Here is a 26046-nt window from a genome sequence, read left to right on the forward strand (position 1 = left end):
GTCAGAATTACAACTCTTTTCAGAATTTCCTGTGGGCTTTTGCTGCTGACAAAAACTGTGTCGTTTTAGAACACAGTGTTTAGAGTGCAGTTCTAAAAGATTGAAATAGTCTCACAGCAGAAATGCACTCTGTTTAAAATCAAAATAATGTCAAAAGTGGCTTAGCACAGGCACATTTTAGCTGTTCAGTAAAGAAAAGTTTTATTTTTCATAAACTTGACCTTGCTTTTTAAATAATATGTATTTTTAATGGCAAGTTATGGCATGTTGTTGCAGTACCCATTCTATTATAATCACAGTGAGCAATGTAAATCTCATTGCCTGAATGTGCAGCACAAAGATGAACTGATTATGCTGAAGAATAGCACGTTCAACCTCTTGTTTTGTTTGGCATCATGCGAGCTGACCTCTGGAAAGCAGCTACATTTGAACCAGTAGTCATGTGAAAAATCTTAGATGCCAGTCCTGTTTGTTCAACAACTTAAAGAGATTCTCTTTCTTTGTTCACTAGCTTGTCTGCAGGATCTGTTAGCACAATGGTTTTCAAACATTTCAGACTGAATACTCGTTTTCAAATAATGTAGTCTACCTCCCATCTGAGATTGGGTCATAACATACCTATGAAAAGACTCTAATATTTGTTGGTAAATATTTAAAATGTGGATGCATGTGTGTTTTTTTTCTATGCACTTGCAGAGATCTGAATGAAAATTTGGCCTTATATATCTTCTGAAATGCAGTTTAGCACGTTTTTTTTTTTTTTTTTGATGTTTCAGGAAAAAAAATCTTTGACTAATATTGTTTGATGGCTTTCAAATCCTATATTTACTGCTGGTTTTCAGATCTTTCTTTATTCAGTCATGCCAATGGCCCTTTTAATAAACAGAATCTTGGCCGTCACCTCTGAACTCCCAGCCTGTAGCTGCCACTCTCCAGCTACCCAGCTCTGAAGGCAGAGCAGAAAGCGGTGGCTGTTGGGCCAGGCACCTAGCGCTGAAGGCAGCACCTCTGCCAGCAGCAGCACCAAAGTAAGGGTGGCATGGTTTGTGTATTGACACCCTTACTTCAGCGCTGCTGGTGGTGTCGATGTTGACTTCAGAGCTGGGTACTTGGCACCTCAGGGCTCCTGGCCAGCCGCCCTGGAGCACAAATTAAGCACTGCCTCTCCACCTCCACCCCTCCTATTGCCCAAATCTCACTTCCACAGCCTTGCACCTCAGGCCTGCCCTGTACCTTTACCTTTTGATAACAGTGCCCTGGGCAGTAGCCCATGTGGTCCACAAGTAAGGCCAGCTCTGCATCCACTTGCCCTGCCTGACAGAGCCTGCACAGGGGAGTCTGCGCAGGCATGCATCTTTCCATTCCCCTTCTGACTCTGCCCTGATCACCATTAAAGGATTTTTCTTCTGTACTCGCTGACGAGAACTCCGGTACCCTAAGGGTACTCATACCCCAGTTTGAAAACCACTGTGTTAGTATGTTATAGCTGTGTATATTTAGCTGTAAGTATTTTAACAAGTTAGAAGAATAAAAATTGCATATAGTGGTTAATCTTGAAAACTTTTTTGTGTATTTTTCCTAAAGAGTAAAACCATAAAACTGCAAAGAGGCCTAACCTTAAAATATTGCCCAAGATCTGAAACTGCCGCATAAAGTTTCCCACACAGCTGTTGGTTTGAGGAAAGGACTCCATGGCTACACATAGAAGTGAATGCTTGATCTTAAAAATGAAAGTGCCAGCTGTTATGAAAATTGCTGATTTACGTTTGTAACCTCTGTTTGTTCGGTGTGATGGCTAGGCCAGGTAGAGATTGATGAACCTGCTATATACAGTCTTGGTAAGAGAGATGTGTCTTTTAGATCAGGCAGTAGAGGCACATGCATTAAGCTCAAGAGGTCCCAGGGTGGCTGACATTACGTATTAATAGAACGATGCATTTACATTTGGAACAAAATTGCCTATGCATTTCAACAGTTATTCTGTTCATTAGAAAACTGCAGCTCTGCCATAAATAACGGATTAATAAAGGGGTCTTAAAAATGAAAATTGTGTAATTCAGCTCCGTAATAATGAGCAAATGAACAGACTTTATAAAAACAGATTAAACAAGGAGATGAAGTTTTGAGAAGGCTTTCTTAAGAAGCAGAACAATCACACATTTCTAGGCATTACTAAATTGGCTTTTAGCTTCCTGTTAAGGCATTGCTGACATCGTTGGCAGCAATAAAAGACTTGAATATGTGTGCAAATGACTGACTTCGTATTGCAGACTAAACCTGACCATATCTCTGATAACAAAGTAAAAGCAAATCTGAAAAATCTGAGCCAACTCTATCCGTGTAGAATAAATATAGCGTCTGTAGGCTGGCAAACGGTTGCTTAACATGACTGTTTTTACAAGAGGGAACAGTTAGACCACCTCAATAACTGCTGTATCTGATCTTACTTTTTAGAGATGAGAAGTTTTTAAATGATTTGTTTATTTTTTCATGTAGCCAAATGGCACAAAAAACAGTGTTTAACAATGCAGTGTGCCTACATTTGGAACAAAATCTGTCTGTATAAATTGGTAACAATTACTTTAACTCATTCATATCTGGCCCTGAATAATTGAGTTCAGTGGGCTGGCTTTTATTTAATTTTTTGTATTATACTTTCCCCTTTAGTGAACCTTTTAGTGATTTGCTTGAGAAAGAAAATGTCTGTAGATAATGGTGGGCCTGGGACCAGCTCAAAATGTGTTACTGACTTGAAATGCATATGGAACCTAACATTGATGCTTTAGACATCTTTTTAAATGACTCTAGACCTTTCTTTCGTATGAATTATGCCAATAATATCCTATAGTACAGCATGCCGCATGGGGCACAGAACATGGTTATAAACAAAATTTTCTGAAACTTCCATAGGTCCAGTTGAAGAACCTTATAGATTATTTAGCAGTAAATTGTCTGCTCTAAGCAAATACCATCCCAGAGATGAGCTTTGCTCCTTTGCAGTGAGGGAATATGAGCCAGGAATTCTGAGGTAGATACTGTACTTACTGCCAAGTAACCTACTGGTATTTCATCATGGGATATTGTTGGCAGTTAGGATAATAATATTAGGGACCTAACAAAAACCTTACATAGACAGATAAATATTTTCCAAAGATATAATAGACCAGGGTATATTGCTTTCCATATTGGATTATAGCCTATATCTTTTCAGTATCCCCATATACTTCATATATTAAGGTGCTTTTGCTAGATAAGGGATTTCATGTGTTTCTGGGAGACATTATAATAGTCTTCAACAGAGCTGATGACTCAAGAGTGGGCTATGTAATAATTATTTATAGTATACCAAATTGAATGCAAGGTAGCTATAATCTGATTGGCCATTCTTTGCTTGTATAAGATAAGGTAAAGCTTTAGCCAGATGGAAAGCAGTTTTCTCATAAAAGCCAAGTCAGTACTCTAACGAGTATGTACTCTAACAAGAACAGAATTTGGCTAATTGTTCAGAAAATAAGTGTGAATGATAAAATAATATTACTTCTACTTATATGACAGTCAGGGGATGTACAAAATGATCGTAAGGAATCAGAAAAATGGTATAGCAGGAAAAGTAATTAACAGAAGGTGTAATACAAAGGATCCCCACTATGCTTAAACTTACGCCCTGCTATTTATTTTTTCTGCCATCCCCTCATTCCGCACTGGTGGTGAATAATTTTTTGCAAATCTCTGAATGCCAGATTGGTGCAATTTCTATGACACTTACACCTATTTTATTACCAATATAGTTTAGTTCAACATGTAACTTAAACCACTACCACTGTGTATGACATCCCCATTGAATTTGGCCCAGGAACTTCCATCAGAGTTGAACCACTTTGACAAGGTCTGACTTTGGCCCATCATTCTTATTTAGGAAAAGAAATTATGCTTAGTCATTAGATATATTACACCATAACTCTGGCATGATAAACTATGTTTTGACTTGAGGAAGCAGGGATAAAATAGCAATTGTCCTGACTCCAATGCTGGTATTTTAACTAGGTTGTTACTGTGGTGCAAAGTTGAAGTAGATAGAAAAATAAGGCTGCAGTCCAGAGAAGTTTAAAGCTGCTGAACACTACAGGTTGGAAACAACCTTGACAAGTTTGAAATTATAGGTGGGTAAATATAAGACCTCTACTAAACCAGTTAGGAGGGTGAGGTTTTGTACTAGTTTTTTCCTCATTAGTCCAGTTAACCCTTCTTATATGTAGTTCAAAAAAGTCTCAGTGCCAATACTGGCAAGTTTTTTGGGAGATTTTTTTTCAAGCCTCTGATTCCTTAGAAATCTATGAAATGCCTGGCTGGTCCATCCTTTTCCAGTATAAGCCTAACCTAAGAAATCCAGCAATATTCCTCCTTAAAATAACCCTTGGTAAATTCACAAACTATGTTCAAATAAGATTAAGAGTTTGATTTAAACCATCGAAAGCAAAGGAATTTCAAATTAAGCCTGCTCATCTTAACCCCCTGCTTTCCTGCCTGCCCCTCATTGCTCAATAGCATGCTTTCCTTGTTGATGCATTTCCAAAGTAGAATTCCAGTTAGTACAGAAATTGGATTAAATAGCTTGCACTTGTTGCCAGTTTGGTTAGAGGAATGTACAGATGGAGAGATTGGATGTGATTGACCAAACGCAGCCCCAAAGTAAATTCACTGACTTAATAGATTTCTTCTCAAATTAGCCTGTATCCATAGGGTAAAATCATGTTCTTCCTTGATGTGGCCATGTGTGAGGAGGTAGCGAAGCCAGGTTGTGAACAATGGCAGAGCGGGGCCAGGTGGTAATGGGTCATTGGTGGTGCCACCTTCAGTGATACCTGTTAGCTTGAAAAGGCACCACACATACCCTAGGGGTCACCATAGTGGGATGTGGGAGTCACCTCCCGCCCTCTATTAGCTGTGCCACTAGTGTGGGGGAGTTATGGAGAGTTTCAGCTGTTCTGGCCTGGGGTTTCAGCCATTCAGTGGACCATAAGCTGCTGTGCCAACATAGGGCAAAGTGCCTCAGAGTATCTGAGGGGGACACATGCTGCTCTAGACAAGGAGCACCTTGTGCCCAGTCTGCCAGCTGTGTCATATGCAAGACATGGTCAGGCAGACTCAGTCCACATTAGAGCCATGAGGTGTCAACAGGTGCATTAACTTGATTCCCAGGCTAGTGTTCATGACAGCCTCCACTCTGCTCCATTCTTTTCAGGTGTTCTCTTTTCCCTCAGCACACCTATGCAACACAAGTAGCATTTAGCTTTGGAAATGGACCTTGTACAGTCCTGGGGGAGTGTGTGTGGATTGTTTTTAAAATAGGAATTCCGTGTTTCTTTTTCAGTGGAACTCAATCTGAGGACAAAAAGATCTTTAAGGCACTGTCAATGTACATGAATCTAAGAGATCAGTTAAGGGTATAAAGTTGCTGTGTATGTTAGGGGCTCATCCTATAGAAAGTAGATTTCCCCTCCCCCGCCCCCCACCTTCCTTAAGTCTCGCTTTTGTTCCTGTGACTAGAGACAGGAAATAACATGTTATTCAGCAAGTAAACTATGAAACTCCATTCCAGGGACTGTCAGCAACTGATAACTTGATGTGTGATAGATAATTATTGTAGACGTGACTTCTGTGCAGGCGCCTGGCACCAGCAAAAACTTATCTTTTGTGTAAACTGCTCGATGACATTCTGTACAATATTCTTCATCTTGTAATACTTTTGTCAGTATTTGCCAGTTGTTTAAATTGCAACATAATGTCTAGTAGATTTTCTTTCATGTGTTTAGAATTTTCCACCAAGATCCCAAAGACCTGTCCTGTAGCTGTAACAGATATTATCAGTCTTGGGGCAATGTCTGATAATGTGCACACGCACACACAAAGGTTTTGCAGTAGCAGATGAAAATTGTCAGGAATCATGTTGCTCCTGCTTTCCATGGTGCCTGCTAATGTGCCCAATGTTGTTATGCACAGTCACATTTTAAAAGCTGGGATGTAATGTACGCCAGATCTTAAGTAGGCATCCAGTCTATCTTGAGCACAAATAGGAAAGTTGTTCTGTTGGAAAATTGTGCGTGTTTTTGTTTTAAAGGCAGACTTTCTCCTGTCTTTCATTTCTTTCTTATTAATTTGGTAAGTATGTGCCAGGAATAAATTTTGTTACACATTTGTTTCAGATTCAAATTAAATCCCTTCACCCCTAACTAAAGAATTCACTACAAAGGAATGGGGTGGTGATTTTATCGTGGTTTGATCTCACCCTGATGTATGGCCACATCTTTTTGTTCTGAAAAGAAGCAAATATAGCAATTATGACCTTTATTTGATTATTGAGGGATATCAGTGTTCCCCTCTCTCAAAAACTGTCAGCAAATGCTGAAAATGAGCCCTTTTATCCAGTCAGTGCAATTTTAATCATCCTTTACTAACTGGCTATATCTTGCTGATGGGGACTTATCTTAAGTTTTCAAAATGTATTGACTTTTTTTTTAGTCTTTCGTGTAAACCAGTTAAAACAGACCAATGGGTGAGATTTACTAGAAACACAAACATCAGTTAGATTCCTAACTCCTATTGATTTTCAGTGACAGTTAAGTACTTGGTTGCATTTGTGCCTGTGGGGGAATCTCCTCTCAGATAATGTAGTTAGTAGAATAGTAGCATGTATGGCTATATGTACATTTATTATCATTTATGTATACATTTGTGTTGCATTATTGCTCAGAGGTCTCAATCAGGGATCAGGTCTTCATAGTGGTAGAAACTGTAGACACACAACAAAAAAGACACCAGAGAACTTAAAATCTAAACCTTGAAAACACAAAAGATAGAGAAAAACAAATATGGTGGTGAGAGGGAACAAATCTAAGGAACAGAGAAATGATCGTATTTGGCATAATAAGCCTCCTTATCAAGAATCATGGTATGCCCACTGCCTATCCAGTACAGTTGTGTGAACAGTGGTCTCAGGTTGGAAAAATCATACAGACTTATCATAAAAGAAACAAACTACCATCAAAAGATGTCATGATTCCTGCTATTCTTGTTAGTGGCACCGTGATCTAGAGAACGTAGGATAGGTACAGTAATTAGGAATCTGAACTCTAATCCAGTTTTGCCACTGATATGTTGTGTGCCCTTCGGCATTTGCTTCTCTGTATCAGTTTGCCCCTTTGAAAAAAGGGTATAAGTACACATTTTTACCTACCTCAGTTATGACGAATAATTAGTTAATAGGCCAGATTCATGCTTCCTGGCAAAGGGATGTAAGCATTGTGTCTCTCTGTGTTAACAAAGCTGGCTGGGCCAAATGGGTAATTCACCTGATGGACAATGCCACCCACTTTTGAGGTGGGTTATGGATCATTTCCCACACAACCAGCAGAGACAGGTTTGGCTGATGGGGTCCAGTATAGAACTTATAGTGAAACTAGCTAGTGCTTGAAAAGCATTTGGAAGATGCATAGTATAATTATTATTTTCTCTGTAAATAATTCCCTGCAGTATTTTTTGATATTTTGTTATTGCAAACATTCTCCATTAATAACTCTTGAGTCATCTTTAATACTATTGAGTTATTCTTTCTACAGAAGGTGCTACTTTAACATGTTCCTTTTGGGCTCAAGTGTGCATGAGTCTCCTATTATAAAGTAAAAGATTCAGAGAAGAAAGCTTTGAGTTTTGCTAATCCACTCTTCACTAATCCCAGCAGTTGGTAATCTGTATGAAAAATCTCTTTCCTTATCGTTCAGCAAAGAATTAATAGCTATGTGCTGTAGCAAAGTCTCATGTTAGCAATATCTCATGAGTTTTGCAAAGTATACTATCATATTTTACAAACACTATATGAAATGTTATCATAAAGCATGTTTTGTGATGTTTTCTTCTTGCTGTTATTTGTTTCCTTGCTAACACTCAAATTTCAGTGATTCACAAGGATATCTTTGTGAAATAGCAACATTCTACTGTACTAACTTGCATTAACTACACGCTGGAATTGTGAATCGCTGAAATTTGGCAAACAGAATGGCTAGCCTAATCAAAGATTATTTTAATCCACAAAAATAGATTCAAAATCTAAAACTTCAGTACACTACATAGTACTTCCAAACATGAATAGACTCATCACAGTAGTGAAGTGTAGCTCATTGAAAATAATAGAACTATTCATGGTAGTAAGCGCTATGCCGGGTAGCAAATGTTTCCAAACCTGGGCCAATATGGCACAGAATCATTCAGGCAAGGGCTGATGACTATAATCTGCCCTCAGTGATATTAGTACAAATCTGCAATAACTCCAAATGCAGTTAATGAAGTTACTTCAAGTTAATACCAGTCTAATCTAGAACAGGATCTAGCCTTGTGTCTTTTGTCAATAAAGCTTTTGTCAATATGAACCTATGTAAATAGTAATGATAGTAAATATCAGGATTTTAATAAATACTCACCAGGTCTGATTGTGCTTTCTTTGTTTTTTTTTATTTACTTTAGCTTTGGGACAGATTATGCTGTATGTAGATGGGATGAATGGAGTAATAAATCATAATGAAACCATCCAGTGGCTGTACACTCTCATTGGGTCAAAGGTAAGAAGATCTCCAGATTACTTGCTTTATACATCTTAAGTGTTCTTTAAATATTTTTTTCTATTTTGTGTGCATGAATTGTCAGGGAGAGAAGGTGTTGGAATTCCAGTGAGAAATTTAAGTATTGATTGCTTGGGATCAACTCATATAGTTTTGTAAATTAAGACTAGAAGGATACAATAGTATTACGCGGAGAATTTAGTTTGGCAGCATTCATAAAGCAAAATAACTTAGCAGCAGACTCTGGAGACTGGCATCTTAGCTCTTTTCTATATATAGTTCTGTCAGTTATAGTAATAGCATTTGTTATAATAATAGTGTTGGTTCTTATATCTTAACTTTATACTGAGATCATCCTGTCCTTTGGTAAAATATACAGCATTCGTTGTGTATAATTCAGTCCATTGTTCAGCATCCAGTTAGAGTGCCCAATTTTCATAGACTTGTAAATATTAAGGTCAGAGGAACCATTCTGATCATACAGACTGATCTCCTGCATAATCCAAGCCATAGTTTTTACCTAGTAATTCCTGTGCCCAGCCAAATAACTTGTGGTTAAATTAGAACAATCCTTTATAAAGACATCAACTCCTAATTTAAAGATTCCTAATTTAATCCACTCCTAATTTAATTTCTAAATGAAAGCATCTACAGCCTAAACTGGAGCAGTTTAGAGAATGCAGACATCAATCCTGCTACCATGCACATATGAAGCAAGAATTGTGCCACTCAGGCTAATTCTGCCACCTACCTAATATTGCTGTCAGTCAAGTCCATAGGACTTTTACCCTCATCTAAACTTGGAGTTAGATCAGGCCCGTATTGTACATAGTGCCTACATGTATGGAGAGGCAATCAAAAAACATGATTACTGCAAGCATATTTAATTGGTAACCTGTTTCAGGGCCTGATCCAAAATCCATTGAAGTCAATTGGAGACTTTCCTTTGACCAGGGCCGGCTCCAGGCCACAGCGCGCCAAGCGCGTGTTTGGGGTGGGACGCCGCAGGGGGCGCTCTGCCGGTTGCTAGGAGGGCGGCAGGGAGCTCTGGTGGAGCTGCCGCAGGCGTGGCTGCGGATGGTCCGCTGCTCCCGTGGCTCCGGTGGACCTCCTGCAGACACGCCTGCGGCAGCTCCACCAGAGCCACAGGACCATCAGACTTTCTGCAGAAACGCCTGCGGCAGGTCAACTGAAGCTGCGGGACCAGCTGACTGTCCGCAGAAATACCTGCGAGAGGTCCACTGGAGCCGCGGGACGGGCGAGCGGCAGAGTGCCCCCCACGGCGTGCCGCCGTGCTTGGGGCGGCGAAATTGCTAGACCCGGCCCTGCCTTTGACTTCAATGGATTTTGGATTAGGGTCTAAGATACTAAGTAAACATCTGTTTAGAATTCCAGTGTAGGCTGGACTGTTATTCCTTTCCTGGTATTTCATGATATTGGTAAATACCATATTTTTTCAAAGGACAGTATGTCTTTGTATTGCTTCGATTTGTGCAGCCAGTAAATTTGACCATGAGAAGAACATTTTTTTTTCTGGCATAATGTTGAGCTTGCCAGGTGGTATGTGGAAATATCTCTCCTCACATGTACGGTCCGACCAAATTCACAGCCATGAAAAACACGTCACAGACTGTGAAATCTGGTCTTTTGTGTGCTTTTACCCTATACTATACAGATTTCATGGGGGAGATCAGTGTTTCTCAAATTGGGAGTCCTGACCCAAAAGGGAATTGCAGAGAGGTTGCAAGGTTATTATTTTTTGGGGGGGTGGCAGAAGTCGCAGTATTGTCACCCTTACTGCTGTGCTGCTGCCTTCAGAGCTGGGTGGCTGGAGAGTGGCGGCTGTTGGCCGGGTGCCCAGCTCTGAAGGCAGTGCCCTGCCAGCACCAGTGCAGAAGTAAGGGTGGCAATACCATACTATACCATCCTTACTTCTGCGCTGCTGCTGGCAGCAGTTCTGCCTTCAGAACTGGGCTCTTGGCCAGCAGCCACCGCTCTCCAGCTGCTCAGCTCTGAAGGCAGTGTCACCACCTGCAGCAGCGCAGAAGTAAGCCTAGCAATACTACAACCCCACTACAATAACCTTGCGACCCCCCACAACTCCTTTTCAGGGCAGGACCTCTACAATTACAACACTATGACATGTCAGATTTAAAATCATGAAATTTACAATTTTGTAAATCCTATGACCGTGAAATTGACCAAAGTGGACTGTGAATTTGGTAGGGTCCTACTCATGTGAGCATGAGCCCTTTGCTGTAGCTTATCCTGTTTGCACAGCCTGGCTATGAAAAGCCACCGGTGGAAAATATGATCGGTTTAGTCACATAACAAAAGATGCATAATGGATTAAATTCTGTCTCTGCCTCTGTACCTGCAGAGGTTCCCCTGACCTGGAGCCAGTGCAGTTCCGCTGCATGGGGAGGGCAGAACAGGTGGAGGGGTTGCTTACGGATATTGCTGCTTGCATAGGCCCTTACCCAGCTCCTGTTATAGTCAGTGGAAAGATTCAAGTTTACAGTGCAGAGCCTTGCATTATAGAAACTCCCTGTATGGGAGTTCAAGGAGTGGGTGGAGAATATGCAGGACCTAAAAGGAATATGAAATGGGCCAAAAAATCTACTCCTCCCCCCTAAAGCAGAGGGTGCTGTGTAAGAGCCACACAGGCTACTCCTGCCCCTGTTATTTTGACCTGCTCAGAGCAAGACTAACTGCCACAATGCTTGGAATGGTGTCAGTAACCTCTATACACTAGGGCTCCCAAAAGTTGCTAACACTTCGTGGAGCTGAACCAGTGGTGGGAAATTTAGGGAAATTCTCTGGAGATGATGGGGCCATAGAGAAAGGGTTTTCTTTCCTCATTTCCATACATATGTTTGTGCAACCTAAAAAAGAGCATAGAAGTCTTGAGTCCCGAAGCCCCCTGTAAGTACTCCTTCCAAAGCAGGGGATTCATTGCTACCAAGAGATTGAGTCAAAAACTGGGACTGGATTACTATAAATGCTGGATCATCTTTGGATGACTAATAATATTGGTAGATATGAAAAGTAAGATAATGATGAGGGTAACTAATCTCAAGTGTCATGAGCATCTTGTTGCGTAGAAGATTAGGAAGGAATTTTTTTTCCCCATGTAGATCATTTCACAGTTGGCTGGGTGCGTAACCAGGCAGCTTGTCTTCTTGGAACATCAAATACTAAACACTGCCAGAGAGAGGATGGAAGTATAGATGTAGAGATGGCTTAGTGGGTATGGATTCTAGTTTCCTATGAAACATATACAAGAAAAAAGCAAGCAAGAAAAAGAAATGTTAAGACATTGAGTATGCTAATCCTCTCATTCTACCACGACGTGGGGGACACCTTAGCATTACTTTACAGATCTGAAATGAAGTATGTTGATTGTCTTTACCAAAGCATTATAACACTCCAGTCTTTAAGCTCCTCTTCTCCCCCATCGTCAGCCAAAATGCTTATATCCATATCTTGGCTCAGTGCCTGAGACTGGGGGATGCAGACAATGTGCTTTGAATAGTTTGGTTTCAGGTAGCATCAAAGTTATTTTCTTCATTATTATTTAACTGTCTTGGAAGAGATCTAAGCCCCTGTCTGTGTGCCAAAAGTTAATCGAAGGTGTGACAAGCTCACAAGCAGAATGTGCGGTGTGACAGCTGCTTTATGCACTTAAATGTGGATTTGGCTCTCCATGAAAAATGAATCTGTGGAATTTGCAACATACCTACAGTCTAATTTACAGTCCAGCTAAACTACTTCTATTTCTGCAACAAAGGGAAAATTGTTTTAACGTTGTTGGGCAAAAAAGGATGGTAAAGTTGCTAAAGCTGCCGTGTAAACATTGAAACAATTCCTTTTGGAAGGAAACGGAAGGTAAACAGCATATCATTTAGTGGCGTACGTTAGCAGTGACTGGGACATGTTGTTTCTTGCCTTTACCTAAAAGCTTTGTAGAGGCTCAATAAACTAATTAGTAGAGATAGTTGAATAAATTTCGTTGAAAATCTTTTCTGACAAATTCCATAATATTTTTGACTTTGTATAATTATTTGTTAAATCCTGCTCATTAGGGCTCTGGTTCTGGCTCCTTACCGAATGGACTTGTCTATATTAGTTTTTTTCTTCTATTGTATTCCCTACCATTGCACATAATATACAGTTCCGTCTCTGATAGCAACAGAATTGGACACTGACGTAGGTGGGTCACCATCAGCACTGGCATTTTCATCACTGTATTGCCTAGACCTGCTGTGAACACAGTTAGAGGACACAATGGTTAAAATTCCAGCAGAGAGTTTGCACTAGCATTCCTACCATTGTTTCCACTAGTTGAGCTGCACCAATGGCATCAGTGGTGAGAAATTGTAAAGGTGAAGGGAAGGTTAGTGTTAGGTTACGTCTTCGCTACCCGCTGCATTGGCGGGTAGCAATCGATTTCTCGGGGATCGATATATTGCGTCTCATCAAGATGCGATATATCGATCCCTGAACGCGCTCCTGTCGACTCCGGAACTCCACCAACCCAAACGGCGGTAGCGGAGTCGACAGAGGGAGCCGAGAACATCGATCCCGCGCCATGAGGACGGTAAGTAATTCGATCTAAGATACTTCGACTTCAGCTACGTTATTCACGTAGCTGAAGTTGCGTTTCTTAGATCGATCCCGTCCCATAGTGTAGACCAGCCCTTAGACACAAACATATGAGTAAGAGTGTGAGAACTGAGTGCTCAAATAGCACTTCTTGTTGATGATCAATGCAAAATTTGAGGTTAGCAATGTACTTCTTGCATGTTCATTTTTAAGGGACGGGATAGCATGGCATTGCTCAAAGTGTTTATTATACAATGGTGAGTGAAATATATCACTAAAAACATAGCACTTACATAGGCCTTGATTCAGGAGTCTCTCCCTCCCACCCCCGTATTTAACTAAGCACTCGACCTTGAGTTTAACGGTTCATAAATGGTTATATTCCATTGGGCTCAATGGAACTTAAGTACATACCTAAAGTTAACCATGTTTTTTAGGCTAGGGTTGGACTTACATGCATATGTAAAAGCTTTGCTGAGTTGGGCCATAGTGCTTCTCGAGCTCTTTAGACAGGTGCGTAGATATCAATAAAAGTTTCAACCATCCTAATATTTTAAGGTAATTAAAAGATTAAAAACAGAGATAAAAATAGCCATTATATATGTCTATTTTAAAAAATCTTTCTAAAACTCTTTTGGCTCTCAGGTAAAAGGGATGAAGGGTTTGGTGGGAATAGGGGGAAAGGAAGGCTAAAACTGAAACCTAAGCTTTTGGAGTGAAAAGCTAGCTTTTCCAACCTTTCCTGTCTATTTCACCTTTTCATCATTTTTTTCACATTATTCTTACAAATCTCATCAGAACTGGCCTAAATACAAGAGTAAATTTGGAATCTAACTAGAGAGCCATATTAAGTAACAAAGGAGAAGATTTTCAAAGCATGAAGAACAAGTAGGCTCCAAACTCTCGTAGACTTTCAATTGATTTTTGAAAATTTCCATCCTTGGTGGTAAAATTTTCTGGTAATTCTCAGACCCATGACAGCACTCCAATACTCTCCATGTATCTTTGGGGAAAATATCTCCCTCTGTGTAGAAATAAAAGGAAAACGCCTGCTTGTACATATCAGCGAGGGTATGTGTGAATGCTGGAAGGTTTTTGCCTCTAACAGATTTTTGCTTTCTATAGAGCAGGCTTCACTCAGGACAAGTTGCAAAGTTAAAACAAGGCTAACAAATCACAGGGCTACAAATAATTATTCTAAGTTAAAAAAAAAAAAGAAAAAAGAAAGCTTTAAAGGGATTGTGTAGTTTTATTTAACCCCTTTTTTTGAAGCAATTTCACTCATGTTATCCAGGAAGAACTGATTGCTTTTGTTATGCGAAACCATTTCCCTTGGATGTCACTGACTACAAACAATACCAAGTTAATATAATGGCATTATGGGTCATTGTACCTAGTTGTTTACACTTTGATGATGATGTGACATGTTGCATCACTGTACCCTCAGTAATATATTTCTTGGACCAACTTCTGTTGGTGAGAGAGACAAGCTATTGAGCTTACATAGAGCCCTTCTTGTCTCTCGAATATCCTGGAACCAACATGGCTACAAAACTGCATGTGCCCTAGAACAGAGAGTCTCAACCTTTTTTCAATCACAGACTCCTAAACATTTTCAAATCGAGGTGTGGACCTCTTTGGAAACCTGTGTATATAGTTGAATTCTGTTCAGTCAGTTTTCCATCTAAGTCTTTCGTGGATCCCTTAGATATAGTCTGCAGACCACAGGTTGAGAACCACTGACAGATAATGCACTTCCCTGAATAGCATGTATCTTTTAGTAATGCAGTTTGCAAATACCCAACCTCATGTACATTTCAGTAACCGGAGAAACAGTTCTGTAAAACTACAAATACTACATCAGAATTTGTTAGTCTTCCTTCATAGCTGAATAGCTTTCCTAATTTAAAATATTTTTCAAGTCTCTCAAAGTCAACCACAGAGGTGGCATACCTTTTCCAGTGAGGTTAGGCTTGGAATACACAAATTAAGATGGAGCTTTAATAGCCATAACACCACCAACATTTTAACATGTATATAATAACTTCCATCCTAGAAGTACCTCATCAACTATATACATATGCCATTGTCACTGAAATGAAGCTACCTAAACAACAGAGGACAGCAGTTCGCTAGCACACAGCATGATGAATGACATGGGTAGAGAGGATGAGTTCTCAGTGGACAATGGGACAAAACTCTGTTCTTGTAAAAAGAGCCATGACATTTTCAACATGTATGCAGAGTATACAGCACCTTCATATTTAAGGCCTTGTCCAAAAGACCCACCACATACTGAAGTGCAGAGTATTCAATTCATTTTCTCTGGAAGAATAATGATGAGTGTTATTTTTGGCGTTCTAGCTTGAGTGGAGCCACTGTGAGTCATTTTACCTGAGCTAGGAGGCTTGGTCCCAACCGCTGTGTAGCCATACTACAAGAGGCTGTTCTGGCAGCTGGGGATCACTATAGAGTAAAGCAACATTCCAGACTTTCCCTCTTTCCCTTGGTCACATCCTCTGTGCCAACGCTTATGAGGGGAATGGTATAGAGCCACTACTCTGGCTCTGCACCACCCCCTATATCAGGTAGCCACATAAGCTAGCTTCTAGTACCTGTACACTTCTGGAATGATGGAAAGGGGTTGTAGCAGGGCCGAGGATGTGTTTCATTATTTTTATCATAATGCTGATGCTAACCAGATTTAAACCTCTGGTAGTCATTAAAAAACATACAAAACCAATGTTATACCAGAGTTAGTCGTGAAAGTGTGTTTCAGTAGATTCCAATTAGCGCTGCCCCCAAAATTACTTTGTTTACAACATTTCTGCAACTTCAAAATAAAATTAAAAAGCCTAAAAATTTACATTTAAGTGATACTGTCATATCTCTCCTTGTGCTAGAATGCAAAACCTTAATTCCAACATGTATAAATATTGTTGCAAACCTCTGTGAAATCACACTGTACCACTGTCCCCACATTTCTGCCATCTCTATCTCTTGTTTGCTGAGGTAAGAGTTTAAGGTTTTGCATCATAGTTCAGGTTACATGCAGGTTGGCTGTGAAGGGATCTGGGATGTATGTTGGAGATGGAAGTGGTGTCCCTGTAGTGTATCACGGACAGTGTCTGTGTGATACCTGTGGATTGTTGGAGACATTTCCCTTAACTTGATATTCATTTATTTTAAGGTTTGGGATATGTACTGAAGTAACTTTAAATGTTTGCAATGATTTTTTTTTATGTTTTGAAATAAATATATGTACATATAAACTTACATATATACCTGTACAACATACAGATGTATATTTACTCTAAATTATTGAAGGAAAGGTTTCAGGGGTAGAGGTCGTTGCCTACATATCTACTGTAGCCACATTTCAGAATAAAACTTCTAATAGTGGAGCACCGGTTTTATTCAGATACTCTACCCTCACTGTGTTCACAGAGCACTGAGATAAGCCCTTGATCTTTTGAAAAATTTCTTATGAAGTGTGGGTTGCTCTGCAAACCCACTAATCTCTACCACTGACCTTAGAATTTATGCATTAAACAGCGTTAAGTGTTCCCAAAACTGTAGTGCACTTTCATTTTTTTTCTTTCTTTTCTGAGTGCCACTGATTAGAGTAATTTTTTTTTTCTATTTGATGATCCAGTCGGCTATAATTCCCCCAGCAGACCTGAAAACCCTTTTTGGCATTGTTTTCAGTGGAAAGTAATCCATTTTTAAAGTGATCTGGGTAGCCTCAGAAGACCAAGTGGAATTCTAGGTCTAGGTTGATATAGGAAGATTGAGTAAAGATTTATATCTCACATATTGTTTTAATTTGTTTTTCCAGTTTGCATCTGTCTGAGTCCAGTATTGTAGGGACAATGCTGAATCTTAGCTCTCTGGCTTTCCCTCAGCCTTGTATGAATCTTTTGCTTCATATTTGTTAGAAGGCAGAATTGTTTTGTATTCTGAAGGGGCACCGTGTCTACAAAGTACCAGAAAGATCTTGGGCCACATTGAGATTCTGAAAACTGTGTTATTGACTTTTGAATAGAAGCTCACATGAACATAAGGTAAATATATCTCACTCCTCACTAGGGACCAAATCCAAAGTCCATTGAAGTTAATGGACTCAGTGGGCTTTGGATAATGCCCTAAGTAGTGATCATTTGGGCTCTAGTTCTAAAATGTGGGAGGCATGTAGGATTAGTGGTTAGAGAAGATGTCAAACAGTCAAGTCTTTGGAGTTCTGTCCTTGCCCTGCTTCTGACTAAAGTTAAACACTTGCTTAACTGCTTTGCTGAACACAGATTCACTTTAGCGTGTGCTCAAGGTTTTGCTGAACTGGGACCTTAATTTCTCTCTGCTATAGCTGATACATTGTGTAAAAGAGTCTAATAATACTTTCCTAGGTACTTCCCAGGAAAGGTGTAAAGATTAATTCTTAAAATTATTCTTTGGTGACTTAACACAAGTGCTGGCATAGTAACTTGTCACTGGAGCTGGTTGGAAAAACTTGGACAGAACCATTTTATGTCAAGATTGAAACACAGCATGAAATCATGTTCATTTTGCCAACATTTCATTTTGGAGGGGACAAAACTGCAAAAATAAGGTTGACAGTACAGAAATGTGGACCATTTCAACATTTTCAGAACAAAATTTATTTTTTTGTTTTTAATTAGTGTAAAATGGGGGGGGGAAAGTGATTTTTTAACAAAAAAATCTCGATTGATTCAAAACAAAGTTTTTGTGTAATTTTCTTTCATGGAGAATTTAGAATTTTTAGGTTTCATTCCAGTTTGAAACAAAGCCAAATATTGAAATCTTCATTAAATGGAGTTTCCACGTTCCATACAACCTTTTTTTGTCACTAAGGTGGCAGTTTGGTTTCTAATCCTCCATTTCTGCCTGGTATATCCAACAGCTGTTATATAACCTCACAGGAAATGGCTGTTGATTCTGCCGGTGAGCCACGTCTCAGTGTCCTTACTCGCTTATCGCTCAGTTCCTGCTCAGGCCATTTCTCACTGGCATCAATAAAATAAGGGAATCAGGGACTCAGGATTTAGTTCTACACCTTATTATACTGACTTGTGTCATAGCTGTCGTAAGCATAAATCCCAATTTTGAACCTTAGCGTCCAAAATGTGGGTGCCTAGCATAAACCCTCCAAGCTTAATTACCAGCTTGGATCTGATAGCGCTGCCACCAGACAGGAATTACAGTGCCTGTCTCACTCTGGTCTCCCCAAAATCTTCCCTGGGGACCCCGAGCTCAGATTGCCCCCCGAGTCTCACAACAAAGGGAATTAACCCACTTCCCTTCCCCTCTTTACCTCCCCAGATTTCCTGCCTGGGTACACTAGGAGATTTCCTGCCTCAATCCTTGAAACACCAAACCCAGGGAGATTAAGTGTCTCTCCCCCTCACCAGAGGCTATGCAGATTCTAAACTAGTCAATCTAACCAAAGAGATTTCCCCTCCCTTCGTTCCTTAGCCTTACCAAGAAAACTCAAACAGGTTTAAAAAGAAACCTTTTATATAAAAAGAAAAAGACATAAAAATGTTCTCTGTATCAAGGTTGACAATATACAGGGTCAATTGCTTAAAAGAAAAATAATAAACACCTTATTCAAAAAGATATACAATTTAAACATTCCAGCAAACTACCCACGTAATACAAAAAAAACATATAAAAACTATTGTCTTCTACCTTTTGTCTTACACATGGAAACAGAGATTAGAAACCTAGAGATAGAAATCACTCTCATAGCCGAGAGAGCCCAGAACAGAGAGACAGACAAAAGACACACACCCAAAAATTCCCTCCCTGAGCTTTGAAAAATCCGGTTTCCTGATTGGTCCTCTGGTCAGGTGTTTGGTTCCCTTTGTTAACCCTTTACAGGTAGAAGAAGCATTAACCCTTAGCTATCTGTTTATGACAATAGCCTTGAAATGTACTGATAATAGAACGTGTGCTTGGCCTATTTTCCTTTCTTGAAGAGGTGCTCATAGACATCTATATAAACATACACAGAAACTGATTTATGACTATCATCTATATATCTAGATCTAGTCTAGATCTAGATAGATAGATAGTAAATAGTTCATATTAATGGAGAAAAGAATATATAAGGATAGGATTAGGACTAAAAATTAATTCTCTTTCAAAAACGCATGCAAGCATAGGCGCTGACTTACTCAGAGCCCGGGGGGTGCTTGACCACCACTCTGCCCCAGACCCTGCCCCCAGTCCATCCCTAACTCCAAACCCCCACCCTGCTCCACCGCCCCCCATCCCTGTGTGGCCCAGGCCCTGCCCCACACCACGCTTTCCTCCAAACCTCCACCCCTGCCTGCCTCTTCCCACCCCCTTCCAGGCCTTGCTCCTCCCCCTCTCCCCCAGCGCCTCCTCTCCCTCCTCCCCAGCAGAACATCTGATCCTGGCGGGTGGGAAGCTCTGTGAGGGAGGGAGAGGAGTTGATTGGTGGGGCCACTGACGGGGCGGGAGGCGCTGAGGGGAGGGAGAGGCACTGATCGGTGGGGCTGCCAGTGGGTGCTATTTTTTTTCCATGGGTGCTCCAGCCCCAAAGAACTCATGAAGTCAGCGCATATGCATGAAAGCCCAAGAAAGTAATTAAATAAATTTCCACTGGTGTTCCTACAGTGCAGCTCTCTCAGGGTGTTCTTAAAAATGAGACATACTTGCATCTCAAGTGCTTTCATGGTTAAATATTTCTTACTGCACAGTAAATATACAGTTGTGTATGGCCAGTCCTGAGTTAACACCGTCTATCAATTGAATTGCACATATTCTATGAGTGAGTGAAATATATACAGGAGCCTGCTCAATTAGTGGTCATCAAAGGAACATACATAGTGCACTACATATGAGCTGTCATTTACAGGATCATTACATGATAATGTGTTTTATCCTTATTTGCTAATGTGGCTGAAATTACTGATGGGTGTGAAGGAGACAAATAAGGTAAACAAGGTTGGCAGATGTCAGAACAGTAGATTTTCTTCTCTATGCTTCTTAATATTTGTATCAAATCATAGACATGCACTCATTTTGTTTTAGACTGTGTACCCTTTGGGGAAGGGACCATGGGGCAGATTGTGATAATGCTTACATGACAATAACACCAAGAAATTTGTTTGACTCTAATAGAGTTACTCAGAATTTATGTCAGAGTAAGATCAGAATCTGTCTGGCCTCATACCCTCTATATACAATACAGTACAGCACTCAATACAATGCAATAATATTTAATAGAGTTTAATTTTGATGGGGCAGAAAACATAAAATATACCATATATGTTACATACAAATGGAAATTAAAGCCCTGATTATTATGATTGTTTCCTTCTCTGTTTGTGGAGTGTATGTCCAGCAGTTGGTATGTATCCGTAGCACTGTATGTGCCTGTGAAGTGTTCAGTAGGGTCCTGTTGCTGCCCTCAGCAGAAGTGTATGTTGCTCTTGCTACTACATAATGGGGGAGAGGAGCAGGACTGCCAAAGCTGCAGGAAAGGCCAAAGCTGAAGGGTAAGAAATTATATTGTGCCTCCAAGAGACACAGCACAGAACTTGTAGCTCTAATTTACTTCACACACTCATGCTTCCCCCGAGGTTGCTAATGAGCTGCTCTGCAGCCTGCAACAACTGAGGGCTTCTCTGTGTAACTTTAGTGCCCTCTTGGCCAAGATGGAGTCTCCTCTGCAGGCAGTTTTGGCCAAGAGAAGGCACATGCAGGAATGCAGCAGGAAAAATCCCTTCCACCCCAGGGGCACCTCTTACAACCCCTCCAGAGTGAACACACACGTCCACAGGAAAAGTACAATGGATATAACAAGGGAAGTATTTATTTACAGAGGGATGAGAGGAGAAAAACACCAAGGGGCAATATAGGGGGAGCAGTAGAACAGGACTGCCTCCAAAACAAGGTCCCACGGGCCCAGTGGTAGCACAGTCTGGAAGGGCAGACCCTGAGCAATGTGTCTGCACACAGAGTTCAGGAGTCCTGAGCAAAGTTCCAGCTCAGGGTGCTCCTTGGGTGCTCCTGATCATCTTCAGCGCCAGTGAACTTTCCCCAACAAAGCCCGGTGCCCTCTTCTGCCGCTCTCTGCAAAGCCACACAGAGCGACTTAACTAGCTACAGCCTCCCTCCTTGTTCCCAATGCAGAGTCACAAGCCCCAGTGCTCACAGCCCTATGCAGCTCTGAGCAGGTGTGATACTGGGTCCAGCTCCGGCCTGTGCTTCTCGGGCAATTCCTCCCCGGCACAGGGCTCCTCCTGGCTCCTGTCCTGGGGTGTCCCTGATCGGTCACCCTGGTCTTCCCAGGCCTCAGGTTCTCTGCTGCTTCACTTTGTGAGGGCCTATGGGCTACAGCCCTTCTCTTTCTCCAGCTCCACAGCCACCCCCTGGAGTTTTCCTTCTTTTTTTTCACTGCTCTCCCTTCTTCCTTAGGAAAAAGACTTAAAGGGGCCATGCTCTCTAAACCCCAAAGGGGTTACATCTACATGGTGGGATAATACATACTTCCAGGGTGTGGTTTCTAAAGCACACTAACATGTTGTGCATTAATTGGTCAATATAGATACTGCTGATACAAACTAAAGGAAGTGCACTAGGGAACTGTTAGTGCGCACCAGCCAAGTGTAAACAGACCAATTAATGCACAACATATTCATCTGCTTTAGAAATGACACCTCCATAGTGTTCACTGTTGCACTGTGTAAACAAGCTCTGAGAATCTCTGTAGCCGATGCAGGCTATGAGGATTTTTCTCCGTCCTCTGGCCAGGACCCTGACATGTTCTCCTACGCCAGGCCTTGCAAAGGGGGTCTCACGTCTGTCTTCCTAAGTTACTGTATTGGGTGAATCCTCCCCCAGGACTTTTAAACCTCTCTCTGGCCCCTCTGCTTGGCATAAGGGGTTCGGAGCAAGGGTGAGACTCTCACTCAAAGTCCTAAAAGCAATACTACAACTTACCCAGTCCATACTCTGTGTACCAGATACTCAACTGCTGTAAATAGGTGCAGCTCCTTTGACTTCATTGGAATGATGGCCATTTACACCAGACTGCAACCTAATAGGTGGTTTGGTATACATTTAGCTATCTAACTTCTGTGAAAAACAAAATGTTTGTTGCAGTATGAACACAATCATGTCACCTTAATTTTTTATTTCCTGACTTTTAAGGGCCCGAGCCAATGCCTATTGAGGTCAGTGGAAAGCTTCTTATAGTACTTGGCATCAGGCCCTAAATTTGTAGCTCTAATTTTGCATAAACATAGTTTATTTTGAACATATTGATTTAGTACTTTGAAGATAAAGGTCAGGCTGCTGGAATAAGATTGAAATTGAATAGCCAGTCAGGGTAGAGCACGTGATGCATTCACATTGGTCTGTGCCATCTTTCAGGTAGGAAGCTAGCTGCTTACTGAACCAATTATAGTATACTTTTGATCAATGCAAAGTAGAGTGCATTGTAATAGTCTAGGGCTGAGCTGACAAATGTGCAGATCACTGCAGCTAAGCCTGTTGCATTCGGAACTGTGGACTCCATATTCTGTACAAATAGAACTATCAGTAGTAGGAATAGATATTTTCAAGGAAAATAAGTTCAGTTTTAGAAATTAATATACTCAGAATTTATCTTTGTTAATGAAATATATACCTCTCTATATATCATGAGTATCTCATTACCTTGAGATCATAGATCAGATTAGCAGTTTATTGAAAATCTAGGGGAAATTACATTTTAATTGACACATGGCATGACTTTTAATTGCCACTAGCATAGCAGGGGTTCACTTCTAATCTTTCGTTCAGAATAATCAAATCTTAAATATAACAGGAAAACATTCTGTTAGGAATGAATGCAACATGGACAAATACTTAGTCCTGCCATGAGTGCAGAGGACTGGACAAGATGACCTCTCGAGGTCCCTTCCAGTCCTATGATTCTATGAAATAATTGCCAAAAATGGTCTATGTGTTGCATGAGAAAAAACAGGAAGAATGAAACGAAAGAGCCCAAAGCAAATGAATATTACATGAGTAAGAAAATGGCAATAGAAAAGAAATCAACATAAGATGAATGGCAGCTGTCATAGTTACCCCAGTATGCATATTCCTTGTAGGAAGTGGGTTCTGCAAAAAGGATTCCTAGCAATGTGTTTCCTAATAGAGATGCAGTGCCATAGGCTTGCCTAGAAGGGGTCAGATTTGTCCATGTCATCACAGTACCAGAACAAAGAAAGGGAACCAACTTGACTTTATTGCATGCTTATAACTATTAATTCTTCTTCGAGTGCTTGCTCATATCCATTCCAGTTAGGTGTGCGCGTGCTGCGTGCACGTTCGTCGGAGAAACTTTTACCCTAGCAACACTCGGTGGGCCGGCAGGTCGCCCCCTGTCTTGTCCACAGAGTTGCGCCTCCGGCACCATGGGGTATGGCGCTAATATTAATTTTTTTTTTTTACCCCTGCTGGGCCGCCCGCTCCTCAAGTTTCCTTCTTACCAGCCCTGTCGGTCGTTGGAACAGTGGAGCGCGGCATAAGCTACCTCCACCTACGTCCTACGTGCCGTTCTTTACGCTTTGTGACATAGTTTTTTTTTCTCTAGTTCGTTGTTATTTACGGTGGTTAGTATAAGTTGTAGGTTAGTGTAGTCAGTTTAGAGGATCGGGGTTCGCCACTCTCCTTCCGATCCCACGCACCAGGGCTGATGCCCGGTTCAACCTGGGCTTTCTAAACCTGGTGCGACTGCCGTCGCCCGATCCCAGCAGGATGATCGCACGATTCCTGTTTAAGTGCTGAGGCAGGAGAGCATCTATCGGAGCAGGTTTTGTCCGCTATTCTTAAGGCATTCCAAGCCGCCGGCCAGAAAAAGAAAGGACTCCCGCCGTAAAAACTTTTTTACTGGAGGCAGCTCAACTCCCTCCGTCCTCGGCCCGGTCTACGCACCGGAACAAGTGCTTCTCTGTTCCAGCACCCAGGCGAAGAACACCTCGCGCACCATCCACGTCACCGGCCCCAGTCCTCCCCTGGTACCGCTCCTCTCCATCTCCCGAGGAGCAAGAGAACCAAGGCCTCCTGCGGTACCCTCGGTCACGCCGCAGTCAGAGCCGCAGATCCAGGTCGGAGATTGCCCGGCTTCCGGTGCAGCAGCCACTGTCGTGCACCGTTAGCCTCGGCAGCCGTTGATTCCGGGCCGCTCCCGGAGCCGTCGATGGCTGCACGGTGCCCGGTTAGAGTCTTCCCGGCACGTGCTGTGGTTAAAGCTCATCGTTCCCGACACGCCTGGAGACCTACTCCAAGCGCGGGGACGTTGATCGACATCTTACAGAGCCTGAGCTGCCCCAACCCCGGCACCGCTGTTACCTGCGGGTTAGTTCAAGTCGCCTAGGCACAGCTCTGCCATCTCGGTGCTGCTGGCCATCGGGACCCCTAACATTCCACGGCCGAACGGTCCCAGAGCGTGAGCCCTCGTGTCCCCTGGATTCTCCTCTTCTCGTGAAGATCACACAGACCCAGAAGTATCCACAGCTACTCTGCTGACGTCCGGGACCTCAATGTGCTCGGGATGGCTGGAGAGGCCTTGGCCAGATCTAGAGCTTCCGACTCTTTGCGCAGTCCTCACAAGACTGGACTTACCCCCGGCAACTCCTGGGCCCATTCGCACTCCCCGAGTCAGGAAGACATCCCCGATACCGCTATCCTCTTGGGTATCTGTGTTCGCCCAGTCCCCGGCAGGACGCTCATCTGCGGAATTCGCCAGTGCCGCGGTCTCATGGTCTAAAGCTCTCTCGCCAGGGCTTCTCCCTGTATAGTGGGGCACCGACCACCACCAGATACGCTTCTACAGTTTTGGGTCGAAGCCATCTATCGGACAGGTGCCGTATCTGTAAGGCATTCAAGCCCGGGCCAGGTAAAGAAGTGGACCCCGCCTAAAACAGAACTTTTTCTATGAGCAAGTCTCTAAATCCGTCTTTGTGCCTGCCCCAGGGGAGGACCGGGCACCGTCGCTCAGGATGGTCGCCTCCTGACGACCAGCAAGTTGCTAGTGCTCCTCGTCTCCGGATCCACCGGCGCAAGAGCTACGGCGTGCTAGGCAGGCCCCTCCGTCAGGGGGGCCTCGAGTCCGCTTCCATGGCGGTGTAGCCTCTCCGCTACTCCTTCGGATAGCTCAGAGGACTCCGCTCCTGCGAAGGTACCCTCGGTCACGCCGCAGTCAGAGCCGCAGCTACCAGGTCGGATTGCCCGGCATCCGCCAGCAGCCGCGGCACGTCCTTGCCTCGGCAGCCGTTGATTCCGGCGCTCCCGGAGCTCGTGAGTCCGTGTGCCGCTTAGACTTCCCGGCACTGTGCTTGGTAAAAGCTCATCGTCCCCGACACGCTGAGACCTACTCCCAAGCGCGGGACTTGATCGCATCTTACAGAGCCTGAAGCTGCCCCAACCCCCTGCACCGCGTGGTGCGGTTATTCGTCGCTGGGCAAGCCGCAGGTGCGACCAACCGTCTGGGCACCAGGAGCCCCCGCCGATCTCTCGTTCGGATATCCCGTGAACGTTCCCCGGCTCCGATGCCGATCGTTCCCGCACGATCACGATCCCCGACCGCCGCTCGCAGTCACGGCAACCGTTCTCCCATCATGCGCGTCGTATCGCGGCAACCGGAAACCAGATCCCGTCTCCGTCTTTACCGTCCGGCACCGCTCCAGATCCGGCATGACGCGCAAGCCTCTCGCAGCCGATCCAGGCATGTCGATTTCAGCACCAGCGACCTCCCGGCACCGCGCTGGTCGTAGTCCTGGTCCCGCTCTTC

General features: G+C 42.5%; 1 protein-coding gene across 10 annotated transcripts in view; it reads left to right on the forward strand.

Annotated features, from left to right (window-relative positions):
* Positions 1-26046, forward strand: part of FHOD3 (formin homology 2 domain containing 3) — a 1052879-nt gene that overhangs the window by 428528 nt on the left and 598305 nt on the right. For all 10 annotated transcript variants that reach the window (XM_075062615.1, XM_075062616.1, XM_075062618.1 and 7 more), the window contains exon 6: positions 8518-8612. In XM_075062615.1, the coding sequence (XP_074918716.1) occupies positions 8518-8612 (95 nt within the window). The remainder of the gene's footprint in view (positions 1-8517; positions 8613-26046) is intronic.

This window comes from Chelonoidis abingdonii, chromosome 2 (assembly GCF_003597395.2).
Source record: "Chelonoidis abingdonii isolate Lonesome George chromosome 2, CheloAbing_2.0, whole genome shotgun sequence".
Lineage (NCBI taxonomy): Eukaryota > Metazoa > Chordata > Testudines > Testudinidae > Chelonoidis > Chelonoidis abingdonii.